At 36.6% G+C, this 21,711-nt stretch overlaps 1 protein-coding gene across 2 annotated transcripts in view; it reads left to right on the forward strand.

Moving 5' to 3' along the window:
• The window catches only part of LOC145297654 (uncharacterized), a 99,997-nt gene that overhangs the window by 59,817 nt on the left and 18,469 nt on the right, over window positions 1-21,711 (forward strand). For both annotated transcript variants that reach the window (XM_080143823.1, XM_080143832.1), the window contains exons 2-5: window positions 835-912; window positions 12,864-13,053; window positions 15,194-15,336; window positions 16,855-16,911. In XM_080143823.1, the coding sequence (XP_079999949.1) occupies window positions 835-912; window positions 12,864-13,053; window positions 15,194-15,336; window positions 16,855-16,911 (468 nt within the window). The remainder of the gene's footprint in view (window positions 1-834; window positions 913-12,863; window positions 13,054-15,193; window positions 15,337-16,854; window positions 16,912-21,711) is intronic.

A 21,711-nucleotide genomic window follows, 5' to 3' on the forward strand; every position in this document is an offset into this window, starting at 1 on the left:
TTATCAAAATAGCCGTTAACCACTGATTTTTCGTTGGTACGACCATTGCTCCCCCCCCCAATGTCCCAGTATTCTTCGCACTCATTTAGTAGAGGTCTGGTTAGTGCTTTCTCTCCTCGGTCTTTCCATCCTCCTTGACCCTCCTTGATAATTTCGTGTGGCGTCAGTTTATGGTGGCGCTACATTTTTTTTTTCGTTTTATGTGGAGGGGGAGGGGCAAGTTAAAATCATATAATTTCAGTTTTCATGATTCTATGTGGATTCTATGTGGGGGCCTTTGTGTTTTACATCTCCAAATCAATTATTAACAAATATTCCTCATAACTAATTCAATCCTGTTCATTCCATTCGCCATCTTCAATCCTCTCATAAGATTATTCATCATTATCAACTGATAAGTTTCCTTTTCTTCTTCCTCCCGTGTGTCTATCATCTATGGGGATTTTCATGAATAGAGATTCTTAGCAAAAGGCTTCCCATTAGTGGAACACATTATCATAGGATTGATTCCGTGCAAATTAAAACATGATTGTCTTCAAATCCAATATAAATCTTATTCATAAACCGTCTTCATTAGAGATTTCATTAATCATTGTCAATCCTCTCATAATATTCTTCAGCATCCAACTGATAACCTATCTGTCTCATTAGTCCTTATGCTCGAGTAAGTTTTGGCAATGATAACTGGTAACTCATTAGTGACAGAAATTATGTTGGCTTGAATTCGGCCTGAACTGAAATAAAGTACCTTGGTTTTGTTACGCTTATTTTCTTGTTATGACGACACAAATTAAGTTAAGTTTCTTTACAGTTTTATTTTGTAAATCTTTTCAGATAATTTCCCGACGACAGTACAGGGTTCCGAAGAACGAGATGACACCAGCAAGATAACGACGAAGTCAGACTCTACCGGTGAGGTTTTTTTTTTTTTTTTTTTTTCTAAAACTGATAAAGATGTCGCTTGTTTTTTTTTTTTTTGCTTTTTTTTTTTGGCTTTTTTTGTCGATCATCGAATCAGTTGGCAAACGGCTCATTAGTGCCTGACAGTGCTTCCCTTTACAAAAGGCAAGTCGCTAACATTAGATGAGATTTGTGTCGACAATTTTGCGCCCTAATCAGTTACGAACTCAGCGACAAAACGCTGAGTATGTAGCATCGTCAATAGAGGATTGTTATCAATAAAAATATATCGTCGACAGATTTTTGCATCCATCGATTGCCATGGAGACAAGTGTGGCCATAGCCCCCCCCCCCCTCCACCACAATGCAGGTCTTCCTTAGTCTGTTAATGACACACCACGCCGGGGATAATCGTGAATTGACTTTTGCGGGCCTCTATTGCCATTATTCGAGCCTGCTCTCGGCCTGCCAAGCCAACAGGATATTTGATGAAATTCCCTAGTATTTGCATATTGCTTTTGAAAAATGTCATTTTACTAATTAATTCTCGCTTACCTTACTTTATTCTTTAGTCCTCATATTCCATGAGCAAGGTTTCTGACAAAGGAGAAAGATTTGCTATTTTCTAGGTCAGAATCTATCCATGTAACACTTATCGTCAGTTAGTTTTTTTTTTTTTTTTGTTTTGCTTTGAAGAGATATTTTTTTCTATTTTCTTACATCAAGTAGCTGTCTGTCTTTTCTGAAGCGATTTTCATTAAAAAAAATATTATTTGTTCTTGATGAATAAATTTTAGTTTTGTTCATGTATTTAGCCACGGATAGAGTGGGGAAAATTGTTGATAATTGTTGCAGCTAGACAAGTGCTTTTTGTGAAAGTTTTACCGGGGGGGGGGGAGTCATAACTTAAAACTCAGACGAACACTATCATGAAAATAATGATGCAGGGAGGAACAAAGAGCGTCTCCTACTAGTTTTCGAAATCGGTTTTGAACTCTGTTAAGGTAGGAAAGGATGCTCCAAGAGGCGCCTCCCTAGCTATGGCAAAAGTACACGTAGAACGTATCTGGCTCTTACACAGGTAAAAGACTGCGTCGGGAATGAAATACCTTCTAGAGCGGTAGAATGATCCATCCATCTCCTCGGTGATCTTGACAACAAATTTGATATAAGTCCTCCATTTTAGGTCAAAGAGTAAAGGTCAGACTTAGAGGCTTGTGTAGGGAAAATCGTAACTTACCGTAATAAGCATGCGTGTGTGCTTTATAGGATTCGGTCGCTTGACAAAAAAAAAAAATGACGACTCGCAGTTGTTTTTGTACTTGACGATCACGTGTGAGTAACGCAGCCTCTCGCCGGTTCTATGCAAATGAGGCAATACCAGACACATAAAAAGAACCGTGGAGCGACTGGGAGATTGAGGTGGAAGTGGGACTGACACGTGCAACAAACTATTTAATTAGAAAAAACAAACACGTGGACAGAAAAGAGCACACAATTTTATTGAAACAAACTTTCAAACTAGAGATTGTTGAAGTGAGGGGTTTCTTTTGAGATGAGAGCCATTCATATCAATTGGGATTAAGTGAGGATCAGAGCGTTGGTGGTGAAAAGATAAAAGGTTGGTTTTAGAAATGCTAAAATTAACCAGCCACCTTTTGCCTCATTGCACCACGTGCTCAAGGTCGGAGAAAAAAACACATAAAGTTGCCAAAATTTACCATTCGTTTTTTCGTGACGTCATCTTTATATTTTGATATTCGTCATTCGTGTTTCATTTGCTCTTCCTCATATCTATCCTTTCCTCCCTTCCCTTTTCTTAATCCCTTCTCTTTCCTCTTTCTCCCTTCTCTTTCTCCCTTTCTTTCTCTTTCTCCCTTCTCTTTCTGTTTTGATATTCAAGTCATTTACCTCCTCCAATATTATTCGCTTATTAATCGCATTTTGAGACTTCATTTAGTGTGATATGTGAACGACGACTTCTGTGACGTCAGCCACTGTGTACGATGACAAGCAAGCAAGATACAAACAAACAATATCAACCATCTCAAAAGAGGCCTGAAACAAAGACGAAACGTTTTCCTTTTCATATATCTATATATATAAGGAAAGTATTCCCGAAGAAGCCTTGAAATAAAGAGGAAACGTTGATTAATCTATATATCTATAAGAGTGAAATTGTCTGTGTGTGTCTGTCTGTGTGTGTACATTTCCCTACCAAATTGCTCTGTCAATTTTCAGTTTACAGATTCGAGATTTGAGATAAGGGGTATCAAGATTTGGAAAATCTTTTTAATTGGTTTTCGGCCAGAAATTTGACTATCAAGGAGTCAAAGTTCAACGATTTGACATTTGAAAACTCTACCAAACTCCTTCGCCAATTTTGGGTCTAAACGCTTGAAATTTTAGTTTGTAGATTACTTGAACGTAGATCAAATTGTTTAATTTGATTTGAGCCCAAAACAAATGTTAAGGGGTTAAAATTGGGGTCATTTTTTTTTTAAATTGGACCTCAATTTTTGTCTAAACATTTGAAATTTTACATGCAGTGTATTCAGACATGGGGTAAGCTTTTTACTCAGTATTTGGCCGAAAATTTGATTGCCAAGGGGTTAAAGTTGAAAAGATTTTACCTTTGCGGTCTCTAGCAAACTATTCTGCAAATTTTAGGTCTAAACATTTGAAATTTTACATAAAGGGTATTTAGACATGCAGCAAGCTTTTAAATAAGTTTTTTTTTTTTTCGAAAATTTGGTTGCCAAGAGATTAAAAATGAAAGATTTGACCTTTGCAGATTCTACTAAACTCCTCCACCAATTTTGTCTAAGCACTTGAAATTTTAGATGTAGGTTACCTGGACATGAGTCAAACTTTTTAATATATATATATATATATATATATATATATATATATATATATATATATATATATTATATGCACATAAAGTTATGGACAGTACATAGGGCCCGAGCAAAGCCGGGCTAAACTGCTATGATATAAATAATTTTTGTTTTTCTGTTTCATTTCCATTACGTTAGAAAATTATTTCCATAATTTTCATCACATAAATATGTGTGTGTATGTATTCTGTCATAGTAAGAAAATGATCTGAAGAGGTTCTGCTCTTTTAAAGCTGGAGTTGAAATATGTCTGCGAATGTGCAGCCAACATTTTTGTATCAATAAAGATTCATATTAGATAAATATATATATATATATATAATGTCTCTGTGTGTATGTCTTCTATCCTGGTTTGTTAGTGTGTTAATCACAATATATCCTTTATGGTCTGTGCTCAATAACATCCTATTCTTTTCCGTTCTCTATTCTTGAAATTCTGTTATCTTTCGATTTCCAAACATCCTGTTTTGTTTAAAATCCTCTCGAGGTCAGGCAAATGGGGCCAAAGAAGAGACAAAATTGGCCGGATGTGACCATCACTCGTCCAACAATTCATATAAAATTGTCGTTTGTATCCTCTTTTTTTTTTATTAGTCTTCCTGTTTGTTTTTGGACAGATTTGTTATTTCTGTTTACGTCACATCAAGCCTTTTTTTCTGAGCGGGGCGGTGGGGGGGAGTAATTAAGCTTAATGGATCCGATTGGATTTCTGATTAATATTTACTCCATATGAGGTGCTATAATACCTTGAATGACTCGATATCAGGTAAATAAACAGATATCTAGTTATGATGTCTTTCGTTGGTGTGTGCACATAGCACAATCTATTAAAGTACGTGCAAAACAAGCGCAAGAATGCAACATTGAAACGATGGGACAGTGGTTGGAGCTTGGTTGACTGTGCGATACCAATGAGAGTGGAGACTATCTAAAGAGGTGGGGAGACTAGTGTAAGTGTCAACAATACTCCATGCATGGACGGAAAGTGGCTTTGGACAGATATAGGATATTGGGAGTTGTTTTCTAGCACAGTAGTGGAAGCCCAGATTCTTTGCGGCAGACTTGGCAATGTCATCAATGTATTTTTTTTGTTCCAACTCACGTTGCCGGTGAATGATAAACCGAGGAGTCTAAGCGTTCAATCAGAATCTTATTAGTTATAGCAATCGGTGTTTGAGAAGGTTTCGTGTAATTATTAAAGGAAATAAGCTTGTCTTAATAGTATTAAATGTTACCATCCATTTACGTCCTTGTTCCATTGCAGATTAGAGCCCATTTTCTAAGGTTTCGGCTATTGTCTTGAAAATGTATACATTCGTTTTCTTTCATGTCTGTTATGGTGTAACGTTTCCCGGGAACCAACAAACATTGCGTACAGTTTAGGAAATAACTCCAACTCGCTTGTTGTTAATAGCAACAACATTTATTTCCTCATTGGTACAACCGTGACGTCATCCACGTGATCTAGAACGTTCTCAACGTCTCTCACGAGATCTCGAACGTTATCTTGTTCGTACTCCACGTCTCTAACGTGATCGTTCTTTCTCTTTTTTTTATAGTCTTTAATTTTTCTTTACCGGTGACGTCATTTCGCATGCAGCTACATACGCGCATCCGCGCTATGTTATAATAGTGTGGTGTCATCAGCAAATATACCTACAATAACCGGTGCTGTTTGTTATTGTGCTCTTTTTAAAAGCATATACCAATGTTTGGTTACAGAAAAACAAACACCAAACCCGCCTTATGGTTCGATAGTATGCATCGGCATTCGTCCCATATACGAGTTTATACAGTATCCACCTGCGTTGGTGTTATAGACGCGTTTGTATAATGCTTATTCCTGTGTGATTACCGAATTTCTGCGACATATGGTCGATGACAGAAGCCATAAATTATTGACTTAGCATACTGAAGTGTCTTCAATGATAATTCTCCGTGAAAGCGGATATTTGGAAATGTTTTATTTGTGACCAGAGTAACACGTTCATTTGACTTTTGTCATTAATATAATCCGGTGACAAAGCTGTGAGAGATACAGATAGAGACACGGTAAAAGACAGAAAAGCAAAGACATACATAGAGAGACTCACAGAGAGAGAAAGACAAACAGAGAGAGAGAGAGAGAGAGAGAGAGAGACACCTAGATTGGCAGAGAGAGATAGACAGACAGAGGGACAAAGAGAGATAGAGAGAAAGACAGATATAGAAAGATAGAGAGACAGACAGGGAGAGGGAAAGAGAGGGAGAGAGAAAAATAGAGACAGAGAGAGAAATGCAGCCAAGGAGAGAGACTGAAAGAGAGGGAGAGATACACACATAAACACAGACAGAAAATACACACGCAATAAGGTGTGCCTGCGTGTGTGTTACCATTAGGAAAGTAAATACAACAAGGATAGGTCGATAGTCAAATCTATAGCGAAGTCAATCTAGGATTTATGCTAATCTGAATCGGACATAAAATAATGTGTAGTTTATCGGCAGGTGCTTCATCTTATCTTTAAAACATAATGGAAATAAATTTGCAGATCTTAATTTAGTGCCTTCATATCAACAGATGCCGTTGGCGGGTTTATCAAAACGCGAGTAACAAGCTATCTCGACAGTGCCGGCTGACTTTTTTTTTTTTTTTGAAGTGCATTTGTCTATTTTACACGACGAGAAATGTGACACAAGGGCCGGAAAGTGCGATTGAAAAGTCGGCACTTCCGAATAGAAGCACTTTTTTTTTTTCGTTTTTTTACAAAGGAGTCATCACTTATTAAGGCCCGGAGGCCACTCGAGGGTAAGGGTTAATAAGTGTACAATGGACATGGGACAATATTATAGTAATCGTTAGTAGTGGAAATTTGGTAAATTGAATTACTTAAGGGCACGGCTCATCAAGAACTTGTTTACATTGGACTTGAAGATGACCATAGTGTAGTTAGCTGGAAAGCAGGCAAACGGAAGAGAGTTACACAAGCGTGGAGTTCTAAGAAAGAAGCTTGGCTCATGGAATCCATGTTTAGGCTTAGGCACAGATAAAGAGTGGGGGAAATTATTGATAGTGTTTTAAGCTAGACGAGTGTTTCTCGTGAATGTTTGGTGAGGGGGGGGACATAGATTGGAGCTCAGACGAGCACTTGGCCATGAAAATAACGATAGAGAAGAGACAGGCTCGCAACATCTCTTTTGTGGGAAAGAGGTTGCAGGGAACAGAAAAGGGTATCCCCTACTATGCTATGAAGTCTATTTTGAACTCTGACAACGCAGGATGAGGTTCTTCGAGCAGCTTGTGCCCAGATGTGGCAACAGTACTCCATTCTAGGACGTACTTGCTGCCCACAAAAGACAGACCCATTATTTCCGTGTTAGGGTGCTTCGGGCGATTAAACAATAAACTAACCCCTTAAGAAAAGAAAGCAAAGCCTGGAACGGTGGACCTCCTAGGATAGGAGAACCAGCCTCATACTGCGATTAACAGAGAAATGGCCATTTAAGAAATAGCATAGACTCTGTTGATTTTGGTGCCAAGGGAACAAGTCAGGAGTCGAAGATTTAAAGTCCGATGTTATTACGACCCTTTCTTTTACAATGGAGTCACTGCCTATACAAACCTGATGGTCACTCAATGATAAAATGTAATGAGTGCCAGGTGGTTGCTGAAAAAAACCTCGTACAGGGTGGAACGATAAAATTGTCGCCCTAGAAAATACATGATTCCATTTCCGCTTGATGGAAACCGGTTTTCTTTTTTTGTTGCAGACCATCTACTAGTTGGCCAGTTGTGTACAAGTCCCAAGAGTGAAAGGAGCCTTCTATCATGTCTGAAAGTGACACAATGTTCAACGAGCGAGATCGGAGATGCGCCGTTGTACAACTCATGCTCTCTACCGATCCAAGTTCTGACAACAGTATCATTGCCAGCACCCTCAAAATGCGAATCTGGATAACAGGGACATGCTCAGGATTATAAAAACAAAGTATCCGGCCACAGTTATGGTATTTGGTGTGTCACCTCACATTTCGAAGGCGGCTTGAAAGTCAACACCAAAGTGTACCTGAATCTACTGAAGAGTGTGGTGATACCCTGGTCCAATCAGGTGGCCACTGGGTGTGGCAGCAGGACTCGACGCCAGCCCACAAGTCCATTGAGACCCAGGCTTGACTTCAGGAGTGTTACGAATTTGTACACTTCTTTAACTCCCCTCCCCTCGACCTAAATCCACTGGACTACTTCGTTTGGTCATACATAGAGAACATCAGCAAAATTACCTCCCACAATGCCAAAGTCAGCCTGATCGCTGCCATCCGCCAAGTATTTGCCGAGCTCCGGGCAGTGCTTGTGGAAAAGGAATGCTTCCAGTTCCAAACCCGTATCGAGGCGGTGATTGAGGCTGAAGGCAGCTACATTGAATAAATATGAGCTCTACCACATAATCAAGTTACCTGATAATAACTTTTAATAAAAGTTTTAAAATAAAGCAATGTTTTTTTGTTTTGTTTTTTTAGGGAGACAATTTTATCGTTTCACTCGGCAATGATCGGTAATGCTGGAAATTAGGTACACTTTGATTATTTAAGGAAATGCCTCGACAAAAAAATTATTCACGTTGGACTTGAAAACGCCATGTTAAACTCGGCTTGAAAGCAATCCAGTGTTATAGAATTCCACTGGCAGGCAATTCTGAAAAGAAATTTTGTTCAGGAAATTTGTGGAAATGGCCGACAGCTAAATGGGCGTTTGTTGTGAATGTTTTGCAGGGGGAAGCATAGATCGGAGCTCAATTGGGCACTTGCGATGAAAATAACAGTAGATCAGAGATCGATTCGCAACATCTCTCCTGTGATAAAGGAGTTGTAAGGGGGGAAAAAAGGGTATCACCTACTAGATTTCGAAACCGGTTTTGAACTAAAAAAAAAAAGAAGGGGGGTGCTTTAAACAGCTCCTCTCCAAATGTGGCAACAGAACAGTACGTTTTCTATTTCAGATTAGGAGTGAAATTCAATCCCAAAGCAGGATGCTTCCTCGAGATAAGAGCCATTCATTTCAATAGGGATGAAATAGATATTTGTCATTAGTCGTGAAAAGATAGAAGCTTGATGATTGATGCATTAAAATTAGCCAACCACTTTTGACCCCCATTGCATCGACCTGTAAATAAGTGCCATAGTTGTAGGCCACTATCGGTCAAGGTTAACCATGGATGAAGCATCCTTTATCTAGTTGTCCTGGCTGCCAGTTTGTGGCTGAAGATTAATTTCGATGCGGCAGACTTCGTCGCAAAAGTTCACAAAAACTGTGGTTACTAGACTGTTAGCAATGATGTTATCCTTTCTGTGTGTGCATAATGATTATCAACTTCTCTTCCCCTGCTTTCAAATGTTGGTTCCTTTGCATCCTTTGCATCCTTGTCTTACCTCACAACATCTTTGTATCGGAGTTGGTAACAGCCACTGGATGTTGTCCCAGATGCCAGCTCTCCATACAGGATGCCCTTTGGAATGCGCTCAACATGAAATAACGATATCAAAGCAGAAAAAAGTATGATGTGCCTGTGTTTGTGTTGCCACTAGGAAAGAAAATACAATGGGGATGGGTTGATAGTAAAATCTATAGCGAAAGTGGCTGGCTAAGTTTAATGCATCAAACATCAACCTTAATTTATTTAAGTTATTTCCCTTGACCCCTTCAGCTTGTCGCCTCTGGAGATGAGTTCGACTTTGAAGATGACGATTTGACTACAGAAACGCATTCATCAAGTGAACTTCTCTCTACCCTGCAACCTCTCTCCCACAGAAGAGACGTTGCGAGCCTATCCTTGTTTTATCGTTATTTCCATGGCAGGTGCTCGCCTGAACTCCAATCACTGGTCCCCCCTGGCCAATCTTTCACGAAAAACACCCGTCTAGCTGAATCCACTGTGAAAAATTTCCCCCACTCTTTATCTGTGCCTAAATCAAAACGTGGATTCCATGAACAAAGCTTCTTTCTTAGAAATGCACGCCTGTGGAACTCTGTTCCGTCTGCCTGCTTCCCACCTGACTACAACTTGGATGTCTTCAAGTCCAATGTTAACAAATTCCTAATGAACCGCCCTCTTAAGTAAACACTTCATTAAATCTCCACACTAACGTACTGTACTTGCAATAACCTTTATCCCTGAGTGGCTTCCGGGCCTTGATAAGTGGTGACCACCGTTGTATAAAAAAAAAAAAAAAGAACTGGTAACCCGTGCTGTGATATTAGCTTTGGGCGGGCTGTATCGGCTTCCTCCCGAAGAGGAAATTTACAGGGAATATTAAATTCGCAACCGGTCCTCAACCGCATGTATAATCCAGCCATACAGCACCTAGCATGTTTAAATGGTCACCCATCCGGTCCTGGCCATGCTCTACATCGCTTAACTTCGATTAATTAACGAGAACCAGTATGCTAACGCCATTATGCCGTATTAAGTCATGTTTGCATATTTTTGTTAGTATATAGGACGAACATATACCACACTGAAACCTAAAAATAGTAGGTAATGCCAGGGAGGATATTATGACGATATAGGAAGTAATGCCTGCAAAAATTGTTTCATGCGATCATATTAATAGAACAGATACTACAAAATGTTCCAAACATGGTATTAGAACAGATACTACACTGTTCCCCTCCCAAAATTAGGTAATGCCTTGGAGGAGGGTCTCTTGACAAGAGAACAGATACTACACTCTCTCACTCTCCAAAAAAGGAAGACTAATGACTATGAGGGTGGTATAGTGAAAACAGAACCGGTATTACACTACTTCTCGTGAATCCAGAATGAATTCAGAATGAAAAGATAGTATAGTTTCGGCTTCAGACAGACAGATACCAAATCTCCATTCATGTGCTTGTGTACGTATGCATGTATTATTTGTGTGTTCATGTTATTTAACTAACGTGAACTAGTATAGTATTATTTACCTCCTAACGAGGAGTTTAGACTTAAGGTCAAGCGAGAGTGTTGAAAAGCCAGCGCAATATGTAATATGTGCACTCTGGTGTACAAAGAATGTCTGAACAACTTCGTCAGCATTCTCCGGTAGAAGCGCCTCAGGCGATTAGCTATAAACTAACCTCTACTCAAGGAGACCTCCTAGGACTAAAGAGAACCATACTTCAGCTGGACAGTTACAGCCAATGCCGTCGTAACGTAATCAAAAATGGTAACCCAAAAAGAAGCAGAAGACGAAGTATAATGTTTAACAGATTTCTTCAACAACTTCTCATAGAGAAAAATGGTGTTGTAGAAGCTACTGAATGCGTGATGATTAAAGTCTGTGATGCGGCACACGTTTTTTTTATCTCTAAACTGTCATGGCCGATCTGCTTTTTCTCCAGGGGTGGTAACTCTCCCTTATTCAGTCCAAGAGAAATAACTCTATTACTTCCAAGTTTTGCCTAACAATTGGTCACTAAGTGAGTCAATTGCAAGTTAAGACTAGTCAAAACAATTAAAATATAAGTCAATCCTCCAAATTAAGGGATAGCATGTAATGTATAGGGAAAAAAAAAGCCTTGTATATATATACATGGCATAATCACATTGGCCTACTGGTTCCCATCAGATCACTGAAGTTAAGCAACTTTGAGCATGGTCATTACTAAAATGGGTGACCAATTTGGGAATTCCAGGTGCTGTATGTAGGAGGACGTCAACACTTCCCTGCAAGGGTTTCAAAAAAACCTAACGTCGTCATCTCCTCTAACGGGGATATACATGCGACTGGAGACCGCTTGTGAATTTTATGCTCCCATGAAACTTTCTCCTTTGGAGGAAGCCGGTTAAACCCGAATAGGATTGATGCTCTCTCTCTCCCTCACACACACACACACACACACACACACACATATTGTATATACACATGTAAATATGCATTGTCCCCTCCGCCTCCCTCTATATATACTTTTATCTTCTCGTCAAAAAAGAAAAAAGCCCGCACTAAATGGGCGAAAAGTCGAGGTTTTAGATTTTTCCACCTCCGTTGTTATCATATCATTGGATTTTTTTATCATATTTTATCTATCTATATATCTATAAAAGTGAAAATGTGTGTGTGTGTGTGTGTGTGTGTGTGTGTGTGCATTTCCCTACTAAATAACTCTGTCAATTTTCAGTCTACAGACTTGAGATTTGGAAAAATCTTTTTAATCGGTTTTCGACCAGAAATTTGAGCTGTCAAGGGGTCAAAGTTCAACGATTTGACCTTTGAAAATTCTACCAAACTCTTCCGCCAATTTTGGGTCTAAACACTTGAAATTTTAAATGTAGGTTACTTGGACATGGATCAAAATTTTTAATTTGATTTGAGCCCCCCCCCCCCCAATGTTAAGGGGTCAAAATTGGAGGCAAAGTTTAAAAAAAAATTGACGTCTGCGGTCTCTACACAAATTACTCAGTCAATTTCAAGTCTAAACATTTGAAAATTTACATAAAGGGTAATCAGAGATAGGGCAAGCTTTTTAATCGGTTTGGGTAAAAAAATTTGAGCTGCCAAGGGGTCAAAGTTCAAAAGATTTGACCTTTGCGGTTTCTAGTCAGCCAATATTGGATCTAAACATTTAAAATTTATACATAACAGGTATTCACACATGCGGCAAACATTTTAATCAGTTTTGGGGAGAAAATTTGGCTGACAAAAGGTCAAAGTTGAAAGAGTTGACCTTTGCAGATTCTACCAAATTTCTCCGCTAATTTTAGATCTAAACACTTGAAATTTTAGATGTAGGTAACTTGAACATGGGTAAAACGTTTATTTTGATTTGAGACTAAAATAATAAATGTTAAGGAGTCAAAATTGGAGTCAAATTTTAAAAAAAATGACCTCTGCGGTCTGTACGAAATTAGGCAATTTTTGGTCTAAACATTTGAAATTTACATAAAGTGTAATCACACGTAGGGCAAGTTATGAATAGTACATAGGGCCCTAGCAAAGCCGGGCTGAACTGCTAGTATATGTATTTTTAAACAGTGTCGTTATTTAATGTCATGCTTCGAACTTTTAATTGCATTTCTAATTTCTAACAAAACTTGATTTTTATTTCAGAAATTGTGTTGTTATCTTCGACTTTGGTTCGATCGAGCGACTTTCCAACTACAACGAGACATAAACCCACAATTCGTTGGAAATTCATGGAAGGCTACGGGGTATGGGGAGTCAAGTTTCATTCCTTTTCCCTACCCTACACCAACGGATGCATCTCAGATTATCTCTACATCCGGGACTTAACACACAAGTAAGTAGATCTTTATTTTATTAAAGGTCACGAATAATCTTATAAGACTCCATCCATGCTACATACTCATTGGTGCATTAGGAGGAAGATTTCTTCTATTTCTTGCAGTCCCTTTTTCACAGAAGAGAATTCTCTCTCTCTCTCTCTCTCTCTCTCTCTCTCTCTCTCTCTCCTTCTCTTTGTCTGTCTGTCTGTATCTCTCTCTCTGTCTCTCTTATTTTCTCGCTCTGTGTTTAGCAATATGAACAAAATCTCCCATTTGAAAATTCAAATATTTCAGATATGCATTGGATATCAATTAAAAAGAGTTTCTGAATTTTAGTCTTCGTAAAGAGACATAAAAAAGAAAGGAGCAAAATTCTTCGGGGGGGATTAATTTTACTTGTCCTGGGACGGGTATTCTTCCAGTTAGTGTACTCACTGCTATATGAAGGTTGAGAAAATAAAAGGTATGGACCTACTCAACCAAACGGAGATGAGGGCACTAGATTAACATGATATCTACAAATATTTAGGAGTTCTGGAAGCAGACCCCATTAAAACAAAAGAAATGAAAGATTAAAATTGGAAATAAATACCTCGGAAGAAGAAAACTCCTAGAAATCAAACTCTACGGTAGAAACGTAACAGAAGAATGGGCAGTATCATTAGTAAGCGACCCTCAGTCGTTTATAGGTTGGACCAAAAAAGAAATAAGGCATCTCAACCAGATAACCAGGAAACTTGTGACCATGCACAGAATCGTTAGGAAATGACCTCCAGACCGTAGTGGAATGGGGCTGCAAATGGATGGTAACATTTAATGCTAGTAAGACTTGCACTCCTTAAACAATTACAAGACGCCTCTCTAAGTGCCTATATCCATGACAAATAACACGCTACATGATAATTCTTCTTCCAAACTCCCCCGCCCAACATTTGCGGGCAATATGAACTGGAACAAATACATTAAGAACATTACGAAAGCTGCTGCAAAGAAGGTGGGTTCCCTCTATTGAGCTAGAAGACTACTCACACCTGAGAGTATCCCGTACCTCTACAAGGCCACCATTCGCCCATGCATTGAGTATTGTTGTTACATCTGGGCTGGTGCATTTACCACTAGCCTGTTCCTCTTGGATAAAGTCCAAAAAGGAGTTTTCAATCTATCTGGCCCCACTTTGTCAATTAAGCTCCAACCCCTGTCCCATCGCTGCAATGTTGCATGTCTGTGCCTGTTAAAAAAATATTTTAATGAAATGTGCTCTCATGAACTCGTTGCACTTATGCCTTCTCGATGTGCATATCCCAACAAACCTGCTTAGCAACAAAATCTCACCCCTTCACCGTTGAGGTCCCTAAATGCCAGCAAGCTTTCTATTTTAATAGTTCATTCCCTCGAACAGCTAGACTTTGGAATTCCCTTCCTGCTACCTGCTTCCCTAGCTGTACTAATATGCAGAACGCAAACCAACATCTTGTTAATCTTTTCTAGGCATGGTCACAAATAGTAACCCTTTACGACAAAGTGACGATACACCTAAATAATTATTCAAAATACTGTTAGAAACTCACTCAATATATGTTACCGTGACATGTGCAGACATATATTCGGTGGGTTTCTAACAGTATTTTGTGTAATTATTTAGTTTCAACTCATTTTCCCAAACTTGCCATATTCAACAGCGAGCACACCGCCATTTTGATATTGATAAACACTGTATGATTTTCGCACCGATTACCCATTTTAAAACGAGTAAAACCGCTAAAAACTTTTCCAGTTAGGCAGAAGAGTAACTTATCTTGCATTTGATAACATTTATTTGTTATATATTTGATATTTAACCACTTTTTCGAATCTATCTGCTTAGATAGAAATGAATCAGCATTATGGAAAATCTAAAGAATTTATATTTAAAGAAATGATTAAGATGCAAAAAATTAAATAGAAAAGAAGAAATGGAGAAGAGAAACGATAATAATAAGAAGTAAAAAAAATTAAATAAAATAATAATAATAATAATAATAATAATAATAATAATAATAATAATAATAATAATAATCACAAATATTGAAATAAGCAAAATTACTGAAAAAGGGAAAGAAAAATTTATTAATTTAGAAGTTGCACCAAGATAAACGTTTTGTACCTTTATTCCAGAAACCACAAGGTAATTCATTGTGGAGAAACAACGCCCGAAGAATTCATTTCCCATGGATCTAAAATTGAAGTAGAGTTGCATTCGGAATCTACCAGAACTATTCCGCTGTTTGATTTCCGAGTTGACCACGGAAAAGACGAAGGTAAGAATCGGTTTCCCTATCAGTTTCGTTTTTCTTTTCTTTTTTTTTTTCTTTTCTTTTTATTTACCGAATGAGATGTCGTCTGTCGGATCTGGTGGTCACATACGCAGTCGTAATGTGATCTTTCTATGACGCAAAAAAAAAAAAAAACCAACAGAATGAAGAGAAAAAAAAAACACTACTTTTCTTCTATGAATATGTTGTTTTTACAAAGAAAGTCTCAGAAAAAAAATCAGTCATTTAATAAAAATTTCATAATAGTATTCAGTTTTTTCTAATTTTTTAAAATTAAACTTATGTAATAATATTTTCAAAGATGTGACCAAGTTTCCCTTTTCATAATTCGCGCCATCCATGCAACCGTAACACTCGGGACCCACACGCTGACAGTCGTAAGGAAATAAAGAGAAGGAAATAATTCGACTCACATTTTTTTTTTAGCTGAGACAAAAACAGACATTTATTTACAGGTACTTTCAGAATATATATATATATATATATATATATAAAGGGTGTCCACAAAGTCTGACTACATTATGTAGCCAGACTTTATGGACACCCTGTATGTATGTATGTATGTATATATATATATATATATATATATATATATATATATATATATATATATATATAATTATTACTATGATAATTTTTTTAATGCCTATGGACATTAATGTTTCATCCTTTCAGGAATCTATCAATGCAGGGAGTTATGATTACAGCTGGTTGAGAGACTCGAACTTGGCCACAAAACCATCTGACTCTTTTAGCAAGGAACAAGTCAGGCTACATAATCTACACGGTGCCCACAAAGTGTGGCTACATAATGTAGTCAGACTTTGTGGACACCCTGTATATACATATATATATATATATATATATATATATATATATATATATATATATATATATATATATATATATATATACTTGGAAGCTTTTAACTTTTTAAAACTATATTTAAAAAACTTATTTAATTTTATACTTTTTATCATTCGTTGGAAAACTATTTAATCAGTAAGTCACCTACTTTATCAACTTGCTTTCTCGAATTCACAATAGTCTCAATGTTATTTCAGGGATCATCGGTTGTTAACCATAAAACACTGTTTCGGGGATTTAAAAACAAAACAGTATATTAAATCATGCCCCCCCAGCAGTGTTGATCAAACACCACCTCCCTTAATCACAAGAACAACAACAACAAAAATGCTCCAAATATTGAATCTAGTTTCCTGCTCCAGATTAATTTGGTTAACCTATTCATCCTATCAAAGAAATGTCTTTCTTACCTGTGAGATTCGTCTCCGTCTCTAAATTCAAAATTGATATATTTTTTAATTTATATATATTAATAGTAATATGAACTGAAACAATTGTTCTAATGAACAATAAAATAATTTTTTTGATGGATATGAGTTTTTATCGGTATTCAAAGCGGGTAAAATAAATTGTATTTGAAATATATATAATGCAACATTGCAACATTGTTTTTGTTTTTTTTTTATTATTTTTTAGACGACGTGAGAAGACAGTTTTCTCGGGAACCAATGAAACCAACTCCTTTTGTGATCGGTGAGTATTTATTTTGTGCTTTTACAAATTAAAACAAAATAAAATGCACTGCCTAGCATCTGAATTTGGGAACCAATCATATTTAAACTATCCCCCTTTCTCATAATATCGCAGTACTATTAGATTCGATAATTATAAGTATACAATCAACGAGTTGACTTAAGGCATAACGAGACCTCTGAGCTTGGCCTTCGGGCCAAGATCAAAGTGTAGTATCTGTTCCGGCAGATACTGCAAGCTATGACTAGCAAAGACCAGATGTGGGGGCAACCCCACATGTCTGACCTTTAACCAGCTCCCATTTCCCACCTCTCGGGAGCTGGTCCCCTTTTCCCCTTCCCCCTCCCTTCACTCCTCACATTAAAAATCGGCCTTGTGCCTAATTTGCTCGGTGGGGGAGCAAATAAATACCATCTGTTCTTCAGATGCTGCACTTAAGATAATTTGTACCAGTCAATGGAGGGGAAACCCTCTATACTGGGACAATTATTATTTTTGGTAACCAGAGTGCCCCCTTTTTGACTACTTTTAGGGGAGCTGGTTTTTACCTCACATTAAAAACGGCCTTGTGCCTAATTTGCTCAGTGGGGGAGCAAATAAATACCATCTGTTCTTCAGATGCTGCAAGCTATGACTAGCTATGACTAGCAAAGACCAGATGTGGGGGCAACCCCACATGCCTGACCTTTAACCAGCTCCCATTTCCCACCTCTCGGGAGCTGGTCCCCTTTTCCCCTTCCCCCTCCCTTCACTCCTCACATTAAAAATTGGCCTTGTGCCTGATTTGCTCGGTGGGGGAGCAAATAAATACCATCTGTTCTTCAGATGCTGCAAGCAAAGACCCTATGTGGGGGCGACCCCACCGATAAGACCTTGGTCAATGTAGGGGCAACCCTTCATACCAATTGTCACTATCCAGCTCTCCTACTCCCCGTGGAGTTGGTCCCCATTTCCCCTTCACTCCTCACATTAAAAATCGGCCTTGTGCCTAATTTGCTCCGTGGGGGAGCAAATAAATACCTGTTCTTCAGATGCTGCACTTCAATTTCTTGTTCTCTGTCAGTGGAGGAGAAATCCTTCACGACTGAGACAATTTTTATTTTTGTTCCTTTTCTCCACATTAAAAAACGACCCTGGTGTCTAACTCTGTCCCGTGGGGAGGCATTGTAAATAGGAACTAGACCTCTTCACGTTACCGTTCATCTTGCGAACATTCATTCATTAAATCCGACTTTTTTTTTTAGTTATAAAAGACAATAGTCTAATATATAAAATAAAGGTGGTTGGTGTGTATATCTTTTATAGACGCGTTTATCGAGGCCTGATGTAAGCTAAGGAAACTATATTACGTTCGTGTCCGGGCAAATTTTAAATTAAACGGGGGGCGGCATAAATAACAACAAACGGGGATTTTAGCAAAGATTTATTTTTTTTGCTAACTATGTATCTTTTTGTTCCATCGCTGGAATAACTATATTACAATCTCTTGTAATATAGTTATACTATAATATACTTGTAATATAGTTATACTTTCATATACTATAATATACTTGTAATATAGTTATACTATAATATACTATAATATACTTATACTATAATATACTATAATATAATAATAATAATAATATAGTTATACTATTATATACTATAATATAATAATATAGTTATACTATAATATACTATAACTATAGTTATACTATAATATACTATAATATAGTTATAACTATATTACAATCTCTTGTAATATAGTTATACTCATTAAAATGAAAAATATGGAATTAATCATCATGTCTTAGGCATTGAAAACGATAATATATTTTTATATATTATCTTATATCTTATATATTTATCTATATAGATTATACCTATACTATTTATGTATATATTATCTTTTATCTTATATATATATATATATATATATATATATATATATATATATACCTACATATATACTTATTTATTTTTACATAAATATTTGTGCATCGCAACACATTCATGAGTAGGTTTCAGTCGGCTAGTTATAACCAACTATAGACCTCACCAGGGATGTTGCTCTTACTCTTACAAAACTTCAGTACTTAATGAATGTTGGAGAAAGTTCACAAAAGTTCTTGTCTGGAGAGTAATCACGTGATATTAAAAATACAATAGATCAAAAATTAAGATACAAACGTTTAGTTAGTGAAAAAGAAAAAAATATAAAACTATATAATGAGATAATTAACAAGACAGAAAAAGGAGGAGAAACAAGAACCCCCTACAGTAATTAATTTATTTACTTATTAATCAACTAATTATAATAATGTTTTAATGTCTGGCTGGGCTAGAAAAATACATTTAAATTCTTAGCGAGTGATGAATAATGAAGATTTTAAATTTCAAATAGCAAGTTAGTTGTATGATAAATCAGAAAGTCTGTATGTGAATTAACTATTCTAGCCTGTAATAAAGTATGGCTTATGTAATTTGAATATATATTCCAAGTATTAAGAACGTGATGATTAATACTTAAAGATTAAAATTAAGAATTTGAATTGAGAAATTAGAATTAAATTAAAATTTTTATAAGTACTTCATTATTAAGGGACACAAAAAAAGAAGAGGCAGAATCACTAGATTATTAAGCCAGTATGTAGAAGATCAAAACAAAATAGGTGTAATAGTATAAATATCAATATCAATTTACACATAAACTAGCGAGAGGGCGCCTGGCTTTGCCCGACTTTGCCCGACTTTGCCCGGTCACAAAATACGCTTAAATATGATATTTTAATTTGTCCAGATTTCGTATATATTATAATAGTCGTGATTTCAAAAGTAAAAAAAAAAATTGGGTGGTATCAGCTAGAATCGAAACCGAAATCAAAAACTGTAGTATTAAAAGCTGGTGACGTTACCACTGTACCAACGTGATACGCATATGAACTGATTAAAAATAAACTAATATGAATGTACTAAATGTATAACGATTTTTTTTCAATTTTTACCCATTTTTGTCTCAGAAGATGATGGTGGAACAATGGAGCAATATAGATATGGGAAAATAACTGTTGCCTGCGCAGCAATTCCCTCTCTCTGCGAAACGGAGAATATAAGAGAAAGTCACTCGATACAGCTTGGCTCTAACTGAGCCGCAGGAGTTGCCAGCAATGGCAATATAAAGTCAAGCCTCATTAGTGACTCTGTCTCTGGATTTTCTGTTGGGATTTACTCCCTTAGTCTTCCCCTGATAAGGTAATACCGAAAGGCAGCTGAGGTTTTGAATCAGAGTTGCTTTCTCCTAGATGAGCTACCATCTAAAGTTGACGAGCCCCACCGACCCGAAGTGACTGGTTTTAAGGCGCCAGTGGACCGCCTTTGCTCTTGTCCCAGTTAGTATAAACAGTTTCACTGAGATTAGTAACTAAACCCCACAAGAAGACCAGGAGCCAAACTTTGTTATCAAAGGCTATTTGAGACGTACACCATGGGGTTATTTTTAGGGAGAGGAACCTTATCCCCACTACCACTCTCGGTTGAAACAACCTTTGAAATCTTGAGTGAGGTATAGGTAAGATAAGTGTTTCAAAGATGGCATGAATAAACGTTTTACATTATCATCATTAAATATAAATTAAATTTGATATTATAGGTGATGCTATAATGTGATATCAACCAAAGGAAGGTAAAATATAGGTGTAAGTTTTAAAATGTTTTAAGATATAGGAGGATTGTAGATTGAGACTTAGAGCTAGATTAAGTTATATTATAATTGAATTTCGGTGGGGTATGCAGGTCGCTAAGAAGGTGTGATTTATAATGCTTGCAATTAATTGACGTTTTTGTTTTTAGGAGCTTATCTCTATCTTTAAATTTAATAATAAAAAAAATTGTATTTAAGCATAAAAACGTGTGAATCTAAGGATTGACAAGTTGCTTTTCTCTTTCCATTTAACAATTTGTGTGAGATTTTTTTTTATTATATATTTTCTGTCAGCTGAATACAACATTTACTTCATATGCTTTTATACTAGCTTGGTAAACAACAGGTGAAATACTCACTTGTTTATACAACTACACGTTTTTAATTTTATTTTGGTTCAATTCAGTATTTTCTTTTAGAAATGTGTTATTGTGTTGTTTTTTGGGAGTTTTTTTTCCCCAGATTATTACTGAAACTATAGCTTACTTTAATAGTGTTTTCATTCAAAGTTTTATGGAGAATGTTGCCAGGAGAATCTAGCTTAATAAGATTTAGAAATGTTTTTCCTATGTTAGTTTTAACGATTGAATTAAAAGGATGAGTAAACCAAATGATCTTTCTTTTACGTTCTTTTCTTTTTAGGTCTATTAGTGTATAATGCCAATTCAATGTAATCTAATTGTATATTCTTATAATCGCTGTCTTTTAGGGCCTTATTATAAAAGATTTTGTAGGTGTCAAAAATTACTTTGGTTGAAAAGTTACTGCTAATTCTTTTACTGATTTGGAGATGTGCTTGATAATAGATTTAGGGTGATTTGGAAGTAGGTGGACATAATTAAGATTTGTATTTTTTTATATAAGGTTCATACGTTTCTTTACTTTGTTTAAAGATTACATTAAGGAAGTTAACTATTTTTATGTTTGAGATTATATCAATTTTAAGACGATGGTTTTTATTTCTCTTATGAATTTAAATTATGTCACATAAAGCTATTAGCATTTTTTACTACCAGAAGACCATGAGCCCTAATTTCTACTTCTATATCTCTAGTAAGGTTATATAGTATATATAGGCCAACTAAATCAGTCATTTCAGTCTAATCCAGCTATATAAT

This window comes from Euprymna scolopes, chromosome 2 (genome assembly GCF_053919585.1).
Source record: "Euprymna scolopes isolate OS-2025 chromosome 2, ASM5391958v1, whole genome shotgun sequence".
NCBI classification, from domain to species: domain Eukaryota; kingdom Metazoa; phylum Mollusca; class Cephalopoda; order Sepiida; family Sepiolidae; genus Euprymna; species Euprymna scolopes.